Below are 20,266 nucleotides of genomic sequence, written 5' to 3' on the forward strand. Positions count from 1 at the left end.
TCCATTCTTTTCAAGGATACCACTTTGAGTCCCCCATGCGAATTTCCTCTCAACACTGCCTTCTTCCCTTTCGACATGAATTTCAGCTCCATGGTTTGTAGGTTTAGTGTGATCTCACCAAGAGATCTCAGCCATTGAATCCTGAGGACTGCATCATCAATCCCTCCAATGCTCACCACAAAGAAATCATCTCTGATTTCATGATTTCCCAACTTCAGAGACATGTTGGAAATCATTCGATTACAGGATATAGTGGAGCCATCTGCCACCATGACTTTGAAGCCCTCAACTTCCTCTGCCACTAGTCCCTTTTTTGCAACAATCCTCTCATCAATGAAATTGTGTGTTGCACCTGTGTCAATGAGAGCAATGACACGATACTCTCCAATCACACCTTGAATTCTGAAGGATTCATTTTTGTGAATGCTCAAGAGTTGAGCAACCACTCCTCTATCTTCTGACCCAAATTCAGGCCCTTCAGGAGCCTCTTCATACTCGCTGTCCTCAACTTCGGTTTGCTGTTCTGAAATTTCAGAATCTGATCCATCTTCTGAATAGCACTCCATTTGATGCAAATTCCCCTTTCCATGGCACTTATGTCCGAGAACCCAAGGTTCTCTGTAAGAATAACAAAGATTCTTTCTCCGGAGCTCTTGATGGAGCCCATCATCCATACGCGGAGGGAACCTCTTGGTCTGATTCGTGAATTTCTTCTTGTCCTTTCTGAAAGAGAAAGGCTTGGACTGAATTTTACTCTTTGGGGCAGCCAACTCCATACTTCTAGATTTTTTTATAGCTTCTGCCAGGGTGGGCGGATCAAAAGCTTTGACCCATCCTCTCAAAGGTTCTTCAAGTCCTTCTGTGAAAAGGACAACCAACCGCTTCTCTGAGATGCTACTCACCATGACTGACAGGTTTTGGAATTCAGTCACGTAAGTGTCCAATGAACCTTGCTGCCTGAGTTGTGCAAGTTCTCTAAACTTCACCTCTGGATCCTTGGTGTCGAATCTCTCAATCAGCTTGTTGGTGAAATCAGCATAGGTGGTGATTAAGTTATGACCAAGGGTGACCAACCCATGGTACCACCATTCGTGGGCCACTCCATCCAAGTGCAAGATAGCAAACTTGATGGCATCCTCCTCCGACATCGGTCTCAAGGACAAGTAATTGTCCAACTTCTGTACCCATGCTCTAGCTGTACTCTTAGCGCTTCCATCAAAGTGTGCTAAGGTCACTCTTCCAAGAGCTTGCTGGAAATCTCTTGGGGCAGCAGACTTGTAGTCATTCTTCCTTCATGTCTTCATTTTCTAATTCATGAATTGATCCAGAGTTAGGATAACTCGAATCTCACCAGGAAGGGAAGCATACTCCATGTAGCTGTTTCTTATTTCATCAGCTGTGGGTATCTCTGTTTCAGTTTGTTGTACTTCTTTTGGCAAAAAGACAAGTTGTAAAGGCCTTGGGGCTGAACCTCCATTGTTACTCCCGTTCCCATTGCCTTCAGGAGCGTTAGAAGTGCTGGCTTCCGGACCATTGTTGGGTTGATTAGGGGTCCCAACAACATTCTAGTTAAGCTTGGCCAATAGTAGAGACATCATGTCCATCATGGCAGCAAATTGTCTCTCCGCCTTCTTATCAGGTGCCTCATTCGGGTCTGTGGTCCTATCTGCCATTGAATCCACTGAATCTAAAGGATCTATATCCTTTCCTCTGTTTCTCAGTACTTCTGAGAAAGTGTCCTCTTCCGGCACTATCGGAACTTGAAACTGCTATCTCTTCTGCTCTCTGTTGTAGTATCTGACGTCTCTGTCACTCATGGAGACTTCTGAACCCACTGACTCTCATAGGTTGGCAGGAAAACCAGCTCTGATACCACTGTAATATCCCACTAAATTTTATTTTTATTTTTTAACAATAAGAGATACAAGCAACACCACAACCCGTTAAGGTTAGAGAAATAATCCAAACTGCTGAAAGGGAACCCTTCCACCTTTTGTTTACCGAGAGCCCAGTCTGGGAGGGTGAGAGCATACGGTGTTCTGAGGATTGTTAGCACCAATAATCAAACTGAAATTACAATGCCTGGGCGGCAAGCCAACCCCTTCTTCTTGTCCAGCAGGATAGAAACCAAACTCTCGGCGATAAACCAGCCAAGGGAAAATGACAAGAAACTGAAATTCAATCACTCTACCGCATATTTCAGCGGGAGGACATTACATTAAACTATCACTCTACTGCATATTTCAGCAGGAGGACAATTGCAATTAAACTTATCACTCGACCACTTATTCAGTGGGAGGACGGAGTACATAAACTGAATTTCAAAGTAAGAAGGCGGCTAAGCCAGCCTCTTCCACTTATGCAGTGGGAATTACAAAATAAGGACAGCAAGAATGATTGATCAGTACTACTGAAACAACCTTACAAAAATAGAGATGAAAGGAGAGTAATGCAGATTTCTACAGCAAGAATATAATTTTCTGTTACAATCAATCTGCAGGCTGAAAATACAAATCAGCAGCCCATGGAAACACCCAAATGCTTATAACTCCCTCATTTTACATCCAAATTAACTCAAACTAGTCCCAAACCCACCATATTTCACTCACAACAGTAACCAATCAAAATTATAACCCAAACAACCCCATAACTATTTGGCACGCATCCCAATGCAAGCACAAAAACCAATGCTAGACCTAGGAAGTTCGATTTTGTCTAGAAAAATCATTGCTTAATTAAACTTGCTAAAAACTTACACAATGTATCGCCATGGCTAGGAAGGAAGGATGAGCTGGTACCCAGAATGATGGAATCGCCTGGTCAAGAGGTGTGAGCAAAATACACTTTCAGCAGTCCCATGACTAGCAACCAGGAAACACTCCAATCCCACATAGAACACTCCACAATCTGCAACTCACTCACCAACAACATTGGGAATACATGGACACAGCTAGGTACTATCTTGCAAGTACGAAACTGAGACTTAGCTAGGAAGCCACACTTCGAAGCTCAGATTTTCAGTCGCCAAACCGGCAGCATAACGATGCAATTTTCATAGATATCCCAAATGAGAGCCCAAGGCTCTTATTTATAACTCTTCAACAACCAAATTCAAATGCAAATTCCTCCAAACTCCACTCCTTCATTTGCATTTCATTTCACCCTCATGTGGACCGGACCCAAGTGTAGCGCCACTTTTCATAAGTCAAACCTCACGCCAAAAGGGAAAGGACCCACGTTAATCACTTGGCAAATAATGGAGATGCAATATAAAATAATATTCCTCTAAAATATTTTGACATCCCATAGTACACATGAGTTTCGCCAAATACTTAGGATAAAATAGGCATTAATCCCAAATTTAATAAATCAGTAGCAAATAATCAGATTAATTAAATATTAAACCTTAGGAAAAGGAAATAATATTTAATTATGTCGCATATGACTCCCGTGCTGATTATTATCACAACTAGGATGAAACTGAGCCAGGACAACCACATAACTGCTGCCGAATCAGAACCCTGTCTACTGCCAAAAATAGAATTGTGCCACACTGCCACTTACTAAAAATAGTAAGTCAAGAACTAATGCTCAGAAAAGCATGATCTTCGCGTCCAGAGACAAAGCATGGAGAGCTTAGTAGGACATCAACACCAGAATGGCCATTCCTTGACTTACTAAAAATAGTAAGTCCTCGTTTCATCAATGCTGGACCCTCATTCTTCATTCCACCTAGCCTACGGGTCTCAGGAATAGGCTAATGGACCACTGGAAGGTCATCAATGAGAAGGGGACATTACACCCACACATCAAGAGGAAACTTTGATCCCTTTCATAATATTAGGATGGTTAATGGAAGGAAATATAAGCATAAGGTACTTCTTGAGGACCATTGGGAAAATGCAGTAGATGATTTTGAAATCAGGAGGAGAATGTGCTCCGAGATTGTTAGAGGTTGTCAAGCACTTTCTGTGCCGGATCAAATTGAAGATGATGTGAATCATATTCAACACTACTATGAAGAAGAAAGGAATATGCCTCTTCCAACACTCAATTGGGCTGATCAAGAATTAGCAAATCTCAAGGTGTTGATGGGACCAGTTATGTCAAACATAAGGACATGGATTAATATACAGCTTGACAAGTTGAAAAGGCAAGATGTTCACTTGACATATGAGTTGATGATGGACTTGGAATCCTCCAATGATGAAATGACCAAGGAATCACACAAGATTAGAAATGGTGAAGATAGAGGGGGACAACAAGATAGAAATTGTGAGAAAGGGAAGAAGGTAGTTGAGAATACACAATCTAGAAAGACAAAAAGGTAAGAGATTACAAGTGAAGAACCAATACCTAAATGATATAAGTCACGAACAACTCATTCATCAACTAGTGCTTCTTTAGTTCAGGAAGTTGATCTTTTCATAGGAAAGAATGTAATAGCTATTACAAAGAATGATCCCCGAAGGGAGGTTGGTTTAACTCCAAGTGTACAAGATAGACGAAGTACAAATGAGTCCTTGGAATCCACTCAACAGAGGAGTCAAGGAGCTACTTCTCAAGATGTGGAAGTTCTCCTTGACAGTCAACCAAAGGATCAAGAAGAAAATCTTTTCCAATCTATGAGAATGGACAATGATCAATCAATGGAACCAATCACACTTGAGGAAGTCAATGGAAAAGTTGAGTTTTCTGGATGAGGCGCTCAATGAGGGGATGATATCGGCGTTGCAAGAGACCTAGATGAGGACGAGGAATAGTCGATTCCTAAATGGTTGATTCAACGGATGAATTAGAGGAATTTCTAACCCGGATAAACAAGATTGTGGAAAAGAGAAAGGCAAAGAAATATTCTAAGATCATAAAGGAAAGTTTCGGGTCTCTCAAGATTCAAATTGCAGTTCCAAGAGTTGGTAAGGCAAAAGAAGATATCGTTGCAGAGGAGTATGATGTTACAACATTTGATTTGGGATCGACAACAAAGGAGCAAGAAATTGAAGAATTGCAAAGTTTTGTAATGACCATTACGAAAAGAGGAAAAAAAGAGGAAAAAAATAAGTATCAATTGAAGAAAGAAAACATGCAATTGAAGAACTACATACAACATTTGATGAAACATGTCATTAGAACTGGGGAAACATTTGCACCTCCTCCAGCACTTCCAAAGGAATCAATTGATGACTTGGAGGGAATAAGGTCAATAGCTCAAGCAACAAAAGGATGGGTTCAAAGTGTTTCTGAAAGAGCAAATGGATTCATGGAGGAACTGGTTCAAGTATGTGGGAGAGTTGTCTCTCTCTTGGATATAATTCAACCCTTAATTGCCTTGTCACAAATTCCATGTTGTCAAGGAGAAGACTATTCCATGTCTACATGTATTAATGAACATTCCTAAATAGACTTTAGTGGATGGAAACATAATGGAAGTGAACCAAGCATGCGATTTCCACAGTTGGTATTGTGCTTTGATCATGAGGAAGGATGTCCTTGAAAGGGTAGAAAATGATTGCATTCAAGTAAGGAAGGTGATTAAGGATATTAAAGACAAAATTCTTGTTACAATAGAGGCAATGTTTGATCAAGGAATCAATGATGAAGGAAATCTAAATGTAAATGATCTAAAGGAGAAAATGCAAAATATTTATTTCAAAGGCTACAAATTCCATTTCAGAGGATCATATGGAGAATGTTGCTTCACTTCTAATTTTCATGAATGGCATCAAAGAATTGGGATAAAAAAGGGAGAAGACTCTTGCCACATGCAATTTGGGAGTCAATGAGTATAAGGTGGAAAACACGCCAAGTGCACCAATGGATGTGCTTGAAATGATTATGTCAAGGTTCATTGAATTTTCAAGCAAGGAAAGAGATAAGGGGCACATAATTCTAGAAGATGAGTTGTTATGATCCTTGGTGGCATAATTTTTTTCTATTTGTTCTCATTCCTCGCATTTTGTGCCAAGGAAGATGTTCATTTTCCATTGGCTAGTTTTTAATAAAGTTTGGTGATTAGGTAGTTGGTTGTAACTAACCCTAATTAGGGTTTAGTTGCCTTAATCTTGGCCATTGATTTCAAATCAATATGGGCCATTCATTTGTAATAAGAACTCTATATAAGGGTTGCTCACTTCATTTGTAAAGAGAGACTTATGTGAAATTGTTGCTGAAATATTGCCAAAGTGAATACAAAACTCATTGAAGCTTGGTGAAAAGGATGATTTTGTTCAAGGTGAAAACATCACTTGCTAAATATACAAGTGAGAAGGATGATTTTGTTCATAAAGCAACCATCAATCTTCTAAAGATTGAATCCATAGCATATGAGGGTGATTTGTACAAGAGTCTAAAGGAAATTGAGAAGAATATTTTGAGTCACCAAAACATTGATGTTAATCTACCAAAAGCATCAACAAAGGTAGATAAGAACTTGCATCATTCCCATGATGTTAGTTCTAAATAAGACTGGGATGTTCAAATGCAAGAAATTTATTAGATTGACCTTTAGACATATTCTATTGAAAAGTATGTTCTAAAAGAGAATGCTGACTTTTTTATTGATTCTACTTGAAGCTTGTTTAGTCCTTCCGGTGAGGTTGGTAAACTCACGGATAAACAGAGGTATTCCACACGTGCCAACAATTCATATCAAGATAACATTAACATATATTAAAGCATGAATAACAATTATAGAAGAGTTATGGCAGAATAATAATATCTTTATTGGATTCTCAAATATGCCAATACAATCATAATCTGCCGAGGTTCCATCCATACCATATATAGACTCGACGGTTGGCCAAGTTGCCAATCGTCACTAACTACCAACTACCCCACAGGAACCTCTCAACAACTCATACATAACAAAATATAAACACCCAAACCAACTATAAACTAACATGTGTTATTGACCCCTAACATCAGCCCCCCCCAAAAAGTAGTCGTCTTCCAGATGACTAAGACAACAGGAGCTGGAATAACAAAACAAAAGACTAAGACTGAGGAGGGGGAGGAGGCGTCCCTGTCGTGGTCGAAGAAGAAGGTTGTTGCCCTGTGTGGAGTCTGAGGTTCTTCTCCGCAATCAGCTGCCACTCCCGTGCCTTCTTGACCATGTGTGTAGCCTCCAATAGTTTTTTGTCCTTTTGCTCCATCTGCAGAGTAAGGTCAACCACCTATGCTGCCAGCGCCTGTGCCTCCTTCTCCCGCATGCTGCAACGAGCCTCATAAGTGGTCACCTTTGTCTCCAGCTCAATCCTCAGGTTCTTCTCTATTGCGGCTAACTTCCCACGCTTCTCCCCTTCCTCCTCCAATTTTGCTACGTACAGCCGTTGGGTCTGTTGCTCTATCTAACTCTGTTGCATCTGTAGGTAGACATTCTGGAACAATCCCTCCATATTGCGCAAGGTGGCTCCCAAGGTGCCCACTCCCTCCACCAGTCGCATGTACGTCCACTCCTGTACCATCTCCGGCGTACTACTGTCTGGCCACCCCTGCTGCTCAAAGTGGCGAGCAAACTCCTCCGCACATCCGGAAGCCATGAAGTGGAACAGCTTCTCAGCATCAGCTGAGTTGCTGACATCCATCCGTCCAGTCAACTGTGCCATTCCTCGTGCTATATCTGAGATCCCCTGTAGCTCCCCAAGGAACCGTTGGAGCGAGCTTGCTGGATCTCTAGGGTCTGGCGAGGTGAGGTGAAGACCTGCCGGTGGTCCTCCAGACCCACTCTTCTCAACATCAATGATCTTTGGGTCATGTCTACCACCTCTAGTCGATCTGTTCTGCTCCTCTGCAAACATCATCTCATCCTGATCTATGATAAGAGTGGTCCTATGTTGTGTCTTGCTCCGTCCAATTGCCATGGTGTGTGATGAGGGCGAAGTGGGAAGGTGAGGTGTGAGTGCAAACTGTCCCAGCCACCCGTCCAGAGATGCATCTATATCCTCGTCAGCCAATGTGTCCAGTACTGCCAACTCCTCCAGACCATCTCCTCCTGCCATCGGAACATCCCCGAACTCATTTCCCCCTGCTGGTACCGTATTGCCCTCAACTGCTACAGTCCCCTCCATACTAGTACATGTTGTACCAGTAACTATCTCTTGTACGACTACTTCCTGCACGACTGTCTTCGCAGCTTCCTCTGGTATAACTACCTCCTGTACTGCTACCTCTGGACTATGGTGTACGACCTTCTCTGCCACTGCACGGTCCATCATTCCTACGCCTCGTAGGTCACTACACGTACGGTCTGTTGGCCTACTGGTACGCTCTGCTGCTAGTACGACTTTTGATTCGAGTACGGCCAGGCTGGTCTGCGGCAGCGACACTCGTCGTTGTGCTGGCGGTTCTCCTTCATCAATTCTCCTAAACAACACTCCTACTAGTCTTACGTCGCCTACAGAGTTGGCCACTGTGAGTGCTTCATGCGGTACCAAGTGCGCTGCAGGAGGTAATTTGGGGGGTGTAAATTTCACCTGCGTGCTTTTCCACTGTGCTCGCAGTCCTCCATGCTACTCTTCCTCCTCCCCTTCCTATTATTGTGATTCTGCTTCCTCTTCTTCTTCTTCGACCGTGTGTGGTGCCATTCGGAATCCTTCATCTCCACTCTCCTACTCCTCAGTTTCTTCAGCCTCCTCATCGGAATCTTCCATGCTACTATCCTCTTCAACCTCGATTAATACGTCCCGTTTCCTCCTCTTTGCTGGTTGTATGGTATCAACAAGAGTGTCCAGGGGGGCATAATAGTACATGGATGGTTTGTTGGGTTCCACCCTGTTGCGTGGTTCAAAAGTACCACACATGTCTGGGGGTACCTGTAAACGTATTGCATCCAAGAATAGACTACTGACGTGGTGGCACATATAAAATGTTTTCTGCTCCAGTTTAAGGAAATCATGAATCCTCTCAGCTAAAAGTTGTCCCCAATTGTAAACTTTACCACACTTGATGCCATTCATCAACCCTATCATCCAGATGGCTATATCGGATGTATGGCTAGCCCCTGTAAGTCGACTTTTCACCAAGTCCATCAACATCCTCCACTCTCCTGATGCAATAAGAGCACGCTTCAATCCCCTACTATCAGACCAAGTACTCTTCCATTGTTCTTTTGTCAGGTCATCTCTGCACACCAAGTCCAACAACCACTTATTTTTCTCTTTGGTGAGCTTCTTGGCCGGTTTTGCTGCAGATGCTACTTTCTCGGGTATACCAAATACCCTCCTGAAGTCCTCAGCCTTGAAGGAAACCCGTACTGTGCAGCCCTGGAACTGAATGATGGAGGCCCTTTCCTAGCGGTTGTATCCATGATCAGCCATCCCCTTCCGAGGAGGGCGTTGTACGCTTTTCTCTCCAATGGAATGACTATGAAGTCCAGAAGGAATTGATGTGTCCCGATCACCACCTTTTGTTCCATGAGAGTCTCGAGGGGTTTGATGTCGTGCTGATCCGCACCGATGAGGTGGAATGTTGGTGGCCAAAGGGTAGGCTTGCCAAGACCCCTCCAAGTTTCTTCCAGTAGCACGTTGACTCCAGATCTGCCATCCACAATGGTGTTTGTGAGCTTTTGCCCCATTATCTCCATCTCTACCACAACAGGTTCCCGTCCAATGCTTAAGTGAGCAACATAGGATCTATGGCATCCGTACTAGATGGTTTTGTCATCGTTCGACGTTCCTAGTCGACGGTGGTGTCACCAACTGCATTTGTCAAGGCCATCCTCAACTGCGACATGGTCTATAGGAGGTCGGATACCCGTACGGGTATAGTGGTCTGTAACATATGCTTAATGATAGTTTTTTGCGGTCCCGACCGAAGTGGGGTACTGGCAGCCGGATGCAAGACCCTCCATTCTTCTACCATCACACATTCAATGTCTGCCCTAGCTTCCTGGAGTCTTTCCTTCTCCGTGCGAGGGTCAAGATACATGGCTTTCTTGTTTTGCAATCTTGTGATGGCTAGTACACCTTCCTCCAGTTCTTTTACCTCCAGCATATTCACCCCTTTTTGCTTTGGACACTCTATGTCCTCGTGATTCCTCGAACCGCACCATTTGCACAACAAACTCCCTGGGTCATCTCCATTTTGACATTCCCGTGCAAAGTGACCCCATTCGTTGCATTTCCGGCATTGGATCATGGGTCGTCCTTTTGCGTCGTATTGAATTCTACTCCTCGGCATGTTATTGTTGGACCTGTTGTTACCCCGTCGATTGTTTCAGTACCCTCCAGAAGAGGCGTTCGAGTTTGTTGCCGGCTTCGGAGGTGTCGCTGGCGGTGTGACTTGGTCGGGTTGGGCATAGAGAACTTGGGTGCTATGTGCTTTCAAGTTGTACAGGCATTCCTTAATGGAATGTCCTATTACTTGGCAGATGTCACAGAAGGCTTTTCGAGGGCAACTCCCCTTAGTGTGCCCTTTTGTCTTACAGTCGGTGCACCATAGTTCCTTCCCTTCCTTGCCATTTTCTTTGTCAGCCTTTAGTTCTTTTATCATCCTCATCATTTCCCTTCGAAGTGCTTGTACGGTCTTGGATTCCCCGTCACTGTCTTCATCCATACTCTCACCATCACTCACCCGACACTTCCCTCGGGATGTCTTATTTTCACTCTCAATATCCATCGTGCGGTTGTATGCTTCATCATACGAGGGCGGAGGGACCACCTTCATCTTTCGTTTGAGGGACGGTACTAGTCCTTCAACAAACCATCCTTCTTCAGGCCATTAGCCAGCTGGTTCTCCATTTTGTTGAGCAATTCCCTCAGCCTTCTGTTATAGGCCAGCACACTTTCACTTTTTCCCTGCTTGGTATTGTAAATTTCCGCCACGATTTCATTGTCATCCCGTAGGAGTTTAAACTCCTCTTGGAAAGCCTTCTTCAAGTTGTTCCATGATGTTTTATACTAGGCATCCAGGTTCGTATGATAGTCAATTGCTATTCCTCGGAAGGTGGCCGGAAATGCCTTCAACCAATAATCCTGGTCGTCTTGGCCATTTGCCTCCCAAATGGTCACGCATGTCTTACAATGTCATACGGGAACCTCCGACCCATCACCCATGAATTTTGGAGGCTTTTGTTTCTTTGGAGTGTGCCATTGTTTTCATCTGGAGGGTTTTATGTAGCGCCTAGAAGTTATTATATGCCCGGAAGGTATTATGTGTCTGGAAGGTACCGTACACGTTTAACCTGGTTGGACCCCTGTTCGCAGGGCTCTGGTCACCCTCGCTCCTATAGTCCCTCCTTCCCAAGGTTTCTGGGTCTGACCCTCCTATTTTGGTTTTCTCTGTCAAGGACAAATTCCTGATGCGAGATAATGTAGTTTCAAAAGTATTGGCGATCTCTTTGTGCTGATCCTATATCGCCTCCTCTCCTTGTTCAGAATACTCTAACAGACTGCTCTGCGACTTGGCTCTAGAGTCTTCTCCACTTGACGTCGAGTGTGGGGCCTGGTCGGCCAGATCTTCCTCCGCTACGTTTGGAAGTAGCAAGTTCTTGACCTCCTCCAACTCTATCCACGTACACGGTCTTTGTCTCTCCCGACTACAACTCCGACTTCTGCTATGTTCCTCAGGGCTTCTTGAGTCAGCAACTTCCCTTAGCCGTCGTCTCCGCTCGACCTGTTCTTTTATGCGGAGGGATCTCCGCATGGTTCCCTCGTCTACTCCCTCGGTGCTAGTGGTACGTTTGTCTTTGTTTGGCCATAGGGGCATTAAGTGCCGAGGGTATGATGTCGGCTTGTATCCCTTTCCTCTTCCTCCCTACGGTTCCGCTCTTTGTACCTTTGGAGTACTTGTCACCGATGGAGTTCTCGTGCAGTTTCCTCTCTTCGTTCTTGGAGTGCAATCAGATTTCTAGCGAGCAACCTTGGAATACTTCCGAGCAAATCAAAGACGAGAGTGTTGACGGTGAGTTCACCACGTACTGCGTGACCGACACGTACCACAGCTCTACCAAGTCTGTCGTCAACTGATCCTCTCGTGCCTCTTCCGCGGTACTTTCTTCGTGTGTGTCACTGTCTACGACAGTTAATTGTTGGTTGAATGGTCGGCCCATTAATTCCTTCCGCCTGCAGCCATAGTTATCTCCAGGTTCGTACAGGCAACGATGCCAAAATGTTTAGTCCTTACGGTGAGGTTGGTAAACTCACGGATAAACAGAGATATTCCACACGTACCAACAATTCATATCACGATAACATTAACATATATTAAAGCATGAATAACAATTATAGAACAATTATGGCAGAATAATAATATCTTTATTGGTTTCTCAAATATGCCAGTACAATCATAATCTGCCAAGGTTCCATCCATACCATATATAGACTCGACGGTTGGCCAAGTTGCCAACCGACACTAACTACCAACTACCCCACGGGAACCTCTCAGCAACTCATACATAACAAAACATAAACACCCAAACCAACTATAAACTAACATGTGTTATTGACCCCTAACAAAGTTTTGTTCTCATTGCATGATTCTGATCATCATGAGGATGGATGCGTAAAGGAAACAACTTGCTACAAAGAGCACATAGGACCTATCATGCAAGTCCAAAATTGTCTATTAATAAGAGCATGGGATCTAGGTGATACTTTGAGACACCCAATATTTAAGTTTGAAGTGAGGCATGCATTGAGTTAGAGACTCATTCTGCTAGTTCAATCCTAATTCAAGATGTCATCGTTACATTTGCTCATGGAAAGGACACTTCTCGAGAATGTGAATAATGATGACTTGGAGGCAATTGATGGCCAAACCTACGATGCTCAAGAAGCAATAGTGCAATCTCCCATGGCAAAAAAAAATCTAATAATTTAGGACCCTCCTTGGGTGGTTAACTTTAGTGGAACATATGAGATTATAGCAATTCCTATCCATAAAACACTTGTTAATGAAACATCTATAGGATCAGAATTACATCAGCTTAAACATGTAGAGAACTCTCACAAAGAGAAAGATATATCAGTAAATATTGAACATCATGTTGCATCTACCAGCAATTTTAAGACCTTCTAATGTCAAGATGCTAGATTATGCAACCAAGAAATGTCATTTTGCAAATATTGAGCAAAGGTCTGAAGAGCTACATGAATGGAAGAACCAATTGTTAGTGAAAAAATTGAAAGAGGTGCAAGTCCTAGTGGATCTAGATGGCATAAAAGACTTATTGAAGAGCTAACTCTAATCTTGAAGAAGGCACAGATTGAGGAAAAGAAGAAAAACATAACAAATAAAGCAAATGTTGCCAACACTAAACATATGGTCACTCTTGTAGGTTTGCAAGTAGTGAAGAATATGTTGTAAAAATTAAATCAAAATATCTACATTTTATTAAAGACAAAGATATAATCACCAACTCTAAAATGGAGGCCATAATTGCATATAATAAAATGAAGGAAAGGGGTCACCAAACTCTCTTTGAAGTTTAGTTCAGCCCATTCAGCACAATGGGAGCTTAATGGTGAAATCAATTATTATGAAGAGTAGTTTCTAGGGAAGCTAGAAGTTGCAAATACAAATTTGGACACAACTAAGAAAATTTTGCAAGGAATTATGGATCAACAAACAAAGTGACTGAGGAAGACACAAAGGGGTGGGAACCAAAAATGATGGCTTCACAGGACTAAACACACAAAATTGGGTCAATGTGAAGAATGGTTTAAATAGGAAGATGGGAATAGTTTTCAATCCTTTTTAGATCCCACCAAATTTAGATGACTCACTCTTTGTGATACATATAGAGATACCTCTTGGTTCAAATTCTTCAACTCGTGACAATATCAGACTGGAACAACAAAAGGCAATTGTAACACGAAGTTTTAAGGATTAGGAATTGCAAATTTCCAAGTTTGATTTGAAATCCTAGTAATTGTATAGTAGTTCAATCAAGAGGAGTTCATAGGCCAAATCACCATCACTTGAGGACAAGCAATATTTGGGAAAAGCGAACTGTCATGTCCCCTTGTTGCCAAAAAAGTAACTATTAAAAAAGCAAATTATATTTCATTATAAAGTATGACTGACGTTATAAAGTGTGTTTAAACGAGGGCCTAAGATAATGATAAAAGTTTGGCCAAGGCAACAAGACCAATTGAAATATTAAATTCTAAAGATTTAATGAGGGCTAAAAATAGCATGTTGGTGTTGAAAATACGCCACACCCGGACCGACGATGGACTGGTCCAAGAGGGGCCAGTAGCTCAGTGGTAGAGCACTCCAGCAGCGTATGGAAGGTCCTAGGTTTGAGTCCTAGCTCGTCCATGTCTCAACATGGTATCAGAGCCAGGTCCAGGCTAGGAGCCCCAAGCACACGAGAGGTGTGGCTTAAGGGGGGGTGTTGGTGTTGAAAATAAGCCACACCCGGACCGATGATGGACTGGTCCAAGAGGGGCCAGTAGCTCAGTGGTAGAGCACTCCAGCAGCGTATGGAAGGTCCTAGGTTCGAGTCCTAGCTGGTCCATGTCTCAACATGGTATCAGAGCCAAGTCCAGGCTAGGAGCTCCAAGCACACGAGAGGTGTGGCTTAAGGGGGGGTGTTGGTGTTGAAAATAAGCCACACCCGGACCAACAATGGACTGGTCCAAGAGGGGCCAGTAGCTCAGTGGTAGAGCACTCCAGCAGCGTATGGAAGGTCCTAGGTTCGAGTCCTAGCTGGTCCATGTCTCAACATAGCAAACATGTGATTATAAAAGGAGCTAGGCTTGAGGAAAATACTCTATTGCTTGTGAAAAAAACCATTAAATATTGATTGCATGAGGTTTTGGCCATAAAGCTTACTGAGCTCGCAGATTTCTATCATTATTGTGAAATTTGAAGTGCAAGATTTTGGAATTAAATACTGAGATTGCATTACTTCTGTTCAGTAGTGATTAATATTCAAATACTATCAGGGTTGTAAATATTTTTCAAAAGAAACATTACAAATAATAAAAACAATAGTAACAACCACATTGAGTTATCCTTATTGTCATAAATATTTAAGTAATTTATATTGGGATATGTGCCTTTATGGGTCAGCCTACACTATCATAATGTTTTCATAGGTGTATAATTAAGAGGATGTTCCTACCACCTACTTATTCATACCGTAATCTACAGCCACTTTCATTTTTCTGTTTGTGTTTCCAGTTATATATTCTTTAGGTGTCTTTTGACACCATCATGTATCTGTGTTGTCTTTCTCTGTCTTGTAGACTTTATCCAATTACATACCTTTGCCATTAATCTCACAATGAGAGAAAACTTGTATGAGTATCAGTAAATGTCTAGAGTTTATTGTTATTATTGTTTTAAACGTTTATCATGTGATTATGCATGCATATGAAAATTTACATCACAAACCATAGCTTGAAATGCCTAAGATGAAGTGGTAAGTCGGACATTGTTGAGAAACCTGAATGTTTCAGCAGATGTCTAGATTTTATTATTCCTGCTGTTTTGAATGTGGCACTTATCAAATGATTATGCATGCATATGAAAATTTACATCACAATCTGTATCTTGAAATGTCTGAGGTGAACTGCTGAGTTGGACACCGGTGAAATACTAAAGGATCATACTAATGACCTTGGACTGCAACTGTACTTCCAGCTGAATTTTTATTGTTCCACATTAGTCAAGAATGGTTATTTTCCTATAAATAATTAGCTACTATAACCAAATCTCATATTAAGAAAATTCTGCTAGGGAAGAACCTATCTTCTTGAAATAAATAGCATTTTAGCAAACATCTTAGAATTATTATTCCTAACATAACAGAGGAATAGTTGTGTTTATTGAATCCCTCAAGCCATTTTAATGTTTCAGATGGGCATATTCTATAAATAAAAGCAAAACAATAGAAAGAAAAATATATTAATGTTCGACCCCAGTTTATCTGACAGATGTGTGCGAGTGCTAGCGCTACGTATTAAATCATTCTTCACATGTGTATACCTCTGATGACAACCTCCTGACCTCTTGATTCAATATAATACCCAATAGTGTCAGATCTTCATTATTTCTCCTGTACAAGAATATAGTTATTCCATCACACAAAAATATAATGTTTCCAAAACAAAAAAAAAAATTCAATTTTTTTTTAGTATCCAAAAACCTTATGAGGTGGCCTCAGAAAATTAGAATTAAGAAAACTATTGATAAGCATTGCCTATAATACACACAAAAGAAATTCATAAAAAACTACAGGCTGATGAGCAGGAAATGAGTTTGACAATTGGTGTACCTGTTAACAAACTTCAACTCAACCTCATCAGCTTGCCCAAAAATATATTTGCGAAACAACCTGACAAGATAAAATTCATCAAGTTCCTCAAACCAATCAAAATTGATCATGTGAGGAGATAGCATATACAATGTTGGTAAGGAGGTAAAAACAAAAGGAATTTCAGGTTATTTAATAAGATGAATCAACTATCAAAATGGAATTCATGACAACAAGAACTACAACAGTTATTGTACAAAAGGTTTCCGAACAAAATTATTACCCTCATGTATCGTATTCATATGTGTTTGGCAGCATGGTTGACGGTCAATGAACAACAATCAACCACTTAGTTGATCAGAGTGCAAATACACAATATAAAGTGAAAAGATAAACACATTCAAAATGAAAAATATAACGTTTTTCATTTATCTCTCCAAAAATATCAAGTATTTGGATGAAAACATAAAGACACACTCCTCTACACACTATTATTATCAAACAAGAAATATAAGCACACACTCCGTGTGTCTTGAGTCTTGACTGCTAGACTTTTATTAGCAATTTTAATTTGTCCTTTTTAAGACAACACAAAGTAGAACAGCCTGCAATGTAAAAAGCCTTTCTCCAAGTTTGAAGGGGAAGCTCCCTTGTATAATTAAAACTAAACTAAAACCCCAGAAGACTAGCTTATTGACAAACTTTCAAATTCTACAACATATACATCACACTGGCTTTTGTGGGTTTCAATATGTGAGAAAATAAACTAATCTGTCACATCTGTTTTGGATGAGAGAAAGATTTGGCAGTTCATCTACACATAAACAAGAGGTTTATATCCTTTTACGACTCTAAGAAGAAGTTTCCCTATCAGAACACAAGCACATGCACACAGACACACCTAGCTGAATTGCTGACACTAGAAAGTATGTGCATACAAGAGCTGAATTGAAGATTTGGATAGCACAAGGTTTGTGTATAAAGCTACAAAACCCAAACTGACAATTATCACGAAGCAAAGCCTACAATTATTAGTAATTTTGTATTCAATAATTGAAATGCATATAGAAATATTTTCATGGATTTGACAAAAATGCATATAGCATAACAAAATCATCACACACAACGATAGCTTGAACAATAAACTTATGCACAAAGAATAAAAAATTAACCATTAGTTTGTCTCCACTGCAGTATCTATATATAAAAGGTTTTAAAGTATCACTTTGTACAAATGCATGTCTTCTTAACAAGGTTGCCAGGGAATGGATACTCGTACTAGTACAGGAGACTGGTATCGCTACAGCTATTTTTTCAAAATTGGAGATAGGGGTACTTGGAGAAGTCAATTTAATATAATTTTAATAATTTATAGAAAATCTGAAAATATCATGACATCGAACATTCAAAACAAGATAAGTGATAGAGTTTAACATTAACTTTGAAGTTAAAGTACACAAATGACAAATGTCATTGTGTCAAACTGATTACATTACATAATAAAATTCAAAAATCTTGATAAGCTGATACACAAACAAAAACAAAAAAAACAAAAATCTATCATCTACACTTCTATGCCATGATCATCCATATCAAGGTCCTCAACTATGATGCTCTCCAAATACTCATCACTCTCAAACTCAAGTTCCTCTGTTGATAGAATAACAAGGGGTAAATCAATAAGGCCATTTGCTTTAACCACTTCATCCACAAGGGCTACAACTTCTCCATCAACTGAAATTTGATCCCGTTTTGTTGAAGGATTGTCATTGTATCCAAGACCTACATGAGAGAGAAGGTGAAGTGAGCTATGAATGTACACTAGGTTCTTTGCTTTATTTGACCCTAATCAGTCCCCTTTAGTGAATAAATAAAACCATAAGTACTCTAATTTATCTTACAAGATGTAGAGTTGGCTACTTGTGAAAGAAATCTAATTGCAAATGATTGCAGTTCAGGGATTTCAACTCCATGATTCCACAACCACTCTATAGGGTCTTTCTTTGCTTTCATATCATATAAAGCTTATGTTGTGCCTTGCACACACTCCCCATCGCTGACAAGGACCTCCTTTCATTGTTTGCCTCACCGAGGCCCTAAGTAGGAATTTTGTCTAGTTGGAAAAGTGAGATGCAAAAGAAAGAGAAAGTCTGGTCAGGGGATGCCATAAAACTTATGAAGAATTGTTCAAGCTAGAATTCCCAAATTTTGTCAAGTCTAAGTTCCTAGGAGGTCCCTGCCATAGCAATGTGCAAATCAAGCTTCAGATAAGGAAGGGGAGTCGGTAGGCTTGTGTACCTCAGAGCATAAAACACGCATTTTGCACTTTAGCCTTCGAATGCCAAACTTTTCCCCGAAATTAGGTGAATCAAGAGTGAAGGGGAAAACGTTTTAAATTTCTTTTGGCACTTTATCCTTCAAGTGCCGAAAATTCCCCTTAGGGCGAGCTGTAAAAATAAAGAGAAGCGCATATTTGCACTTTTGCCTCTCACTGCAGAGTTTTTTTCCCTTAGGAGGCTAAGTAACATTTCAAACGAAAGGGGAGATGTTTCAAAATGCAAAGGCAATACATTTGGCACTTTTATTCCAATGTGCCTAAATTTCCTCTTTAAAACACAATGAGTTAAGTTAAAGGCAAAAGGAAAAAAGGGGGGTTCAAAGAAAATCACTTTTCTTTTTACTAGAACTTTTTCCTTTCGAGCACGAACTTAAGTTGAATCCTCTAAGGCATAAAATTATTAAAATATAAAACGTTTTATTTGCATCTCTCCCCTATTTTACCGAAGTTTTCCCTCTAAATGGCAAATGAATAAGTGGAATAAAAGAGAGGAATTTGAAAGGGATAAATTATGCAAGGTATCGAGGGTTTCCTTTTTCAACTCCGCTTGCAATCACCAAAAATTCCCCTTCAAGGGTGCAAACTCAAGTCAAAACAAAGTAAAGGGAAAAGGGCGAGTATTTAAATTTCTTCGCAAAGTCACCTAACTTTCTCCTTAGATCAACAAATAACAAGTTAAATTAATCGAACAAAAGGAAGGCACTTCATTCTCCGAAATCGCCAAAGAAACGACCGAGGTTAGCATCATGGTGCCTTCAGCATGTGAAACGTTTCAAACGTGAAGTAAATTTGACTTCATCGCTCGTTGCTTCTCCTTCCGCTGAGTGTAATGCCTTCTAAAAACTTCTTCAACTCCCGAGAAAATCCCAAAAATATGCCAAAGGGGTGTAGCGAAGAGAAGTCGAAGCAATTAGGGTAAAACATTTGCAATTTCACCAAGCAAACGTGTAGAAGTCGAAGCACCTAGTACATAGAATGCACAACCTAGAAAGGTCAAGTTCAAGGTCAAAATGCAAGAAAAATAGTCTGTGTAAAGGGAGGGGGATCGATTCAGTGCAAGTCGTTTCTGTCATCACTGAAAGTATCCCGATGATGAGCCTAGTGCATAAGGGAAGGCAAATCGATATGTGTTAAGGAAGAAATAGAAGAAGCAGATCATGCCAATTCCCATTTTGTCGAGGATACCCTAGGTTAGGTGAGATGTGAAGAAAAACAAAGGAATATAAGTCAAGGATCAGATCTCCAGCTGCATTGAACTGGAAATCCATTGTCCCAAGGCAAGACATTCAACCACAAGAATAAGAGCACAGATGTTTTGAAGTTTTCTTTTCCTTCCCAATCGCCCTTGTTCAAAGCCAAAACTGGAGGCCCTTAGATATCCACACAATTTTGGGCATTTTGTCTGACTTCAGGTATGCATTCATGACTCACTCGCATATGTAAAGTTCCATGTTTCTTGGAAATGTTGGTATAATGCTGCATTCAAATGATAGGGTTAACCAGATCCTTGTAGGTGATTTATATTTTGGAAATTGCATCTCAAATAAAACCCTAGACTGCACAAACTCAACCTGGGAAAATTTCGAGAATTACAAACAAAATTGAGAAACCTAAAACATAATTCAAAAACCCCTCAAAATGCCGAAAAATCTCCTTAGGTTTGGAAAACAACTATGAAATCCAGAATGCCATAAGTTAACAAGTTTCAAGAAAATCCAAAACGCACT

General features: G+C 40.9%; 1 protein-coding gene across 5 annotated transcripts in view; it reads right to left on the reverse strand.

The window, feature by feature from the left end:
- The window catches only part of LOC131063583 (uncharacterized), a 252,376-nt gene that overhangs the window by 74,657 nt on the left and 157,453 nt on the right, over positions 1 to 20,266 (reverse strand). For all 5 annotated transcript variants that reach the window (XM_057997446.2, XM_057997445.2, XM_057997442.2 and 2 more), the window contains 2 exons: positions 16,223 to 16,282; positions 15,934 to 16,003 (listed from right to left, as the gene is read on the reverse strand). In XM_057997446.2, coding sequence (XP_057853429.1) covers positions 15,934 to 16,003; positions 16,223 to 16,282 — 130 coding nt within the window. The remainder of the gene's footprint in view (positions 1 to 15,933; positions 16,004 to 16,222; positions 16,283 to 20,266) is intronic.

The sequence above is a fragment of the Cryptomeria japonica genome, chromosome 4 (genome assembly GCF_030272615.1).
Source record: "Cryptomeria japonica chromosome 4, Sugi_1.0, whole genome shotgun sequence".
In the NCBI taxonomy this organism is placed as follows: domain Eukaryota; kingdom Viridiplantae; phylum Streptophyta; class Pinopsida; order Cupressales; family Cupressaceae; genus Cryptomeria; species Cryptomeria japonica.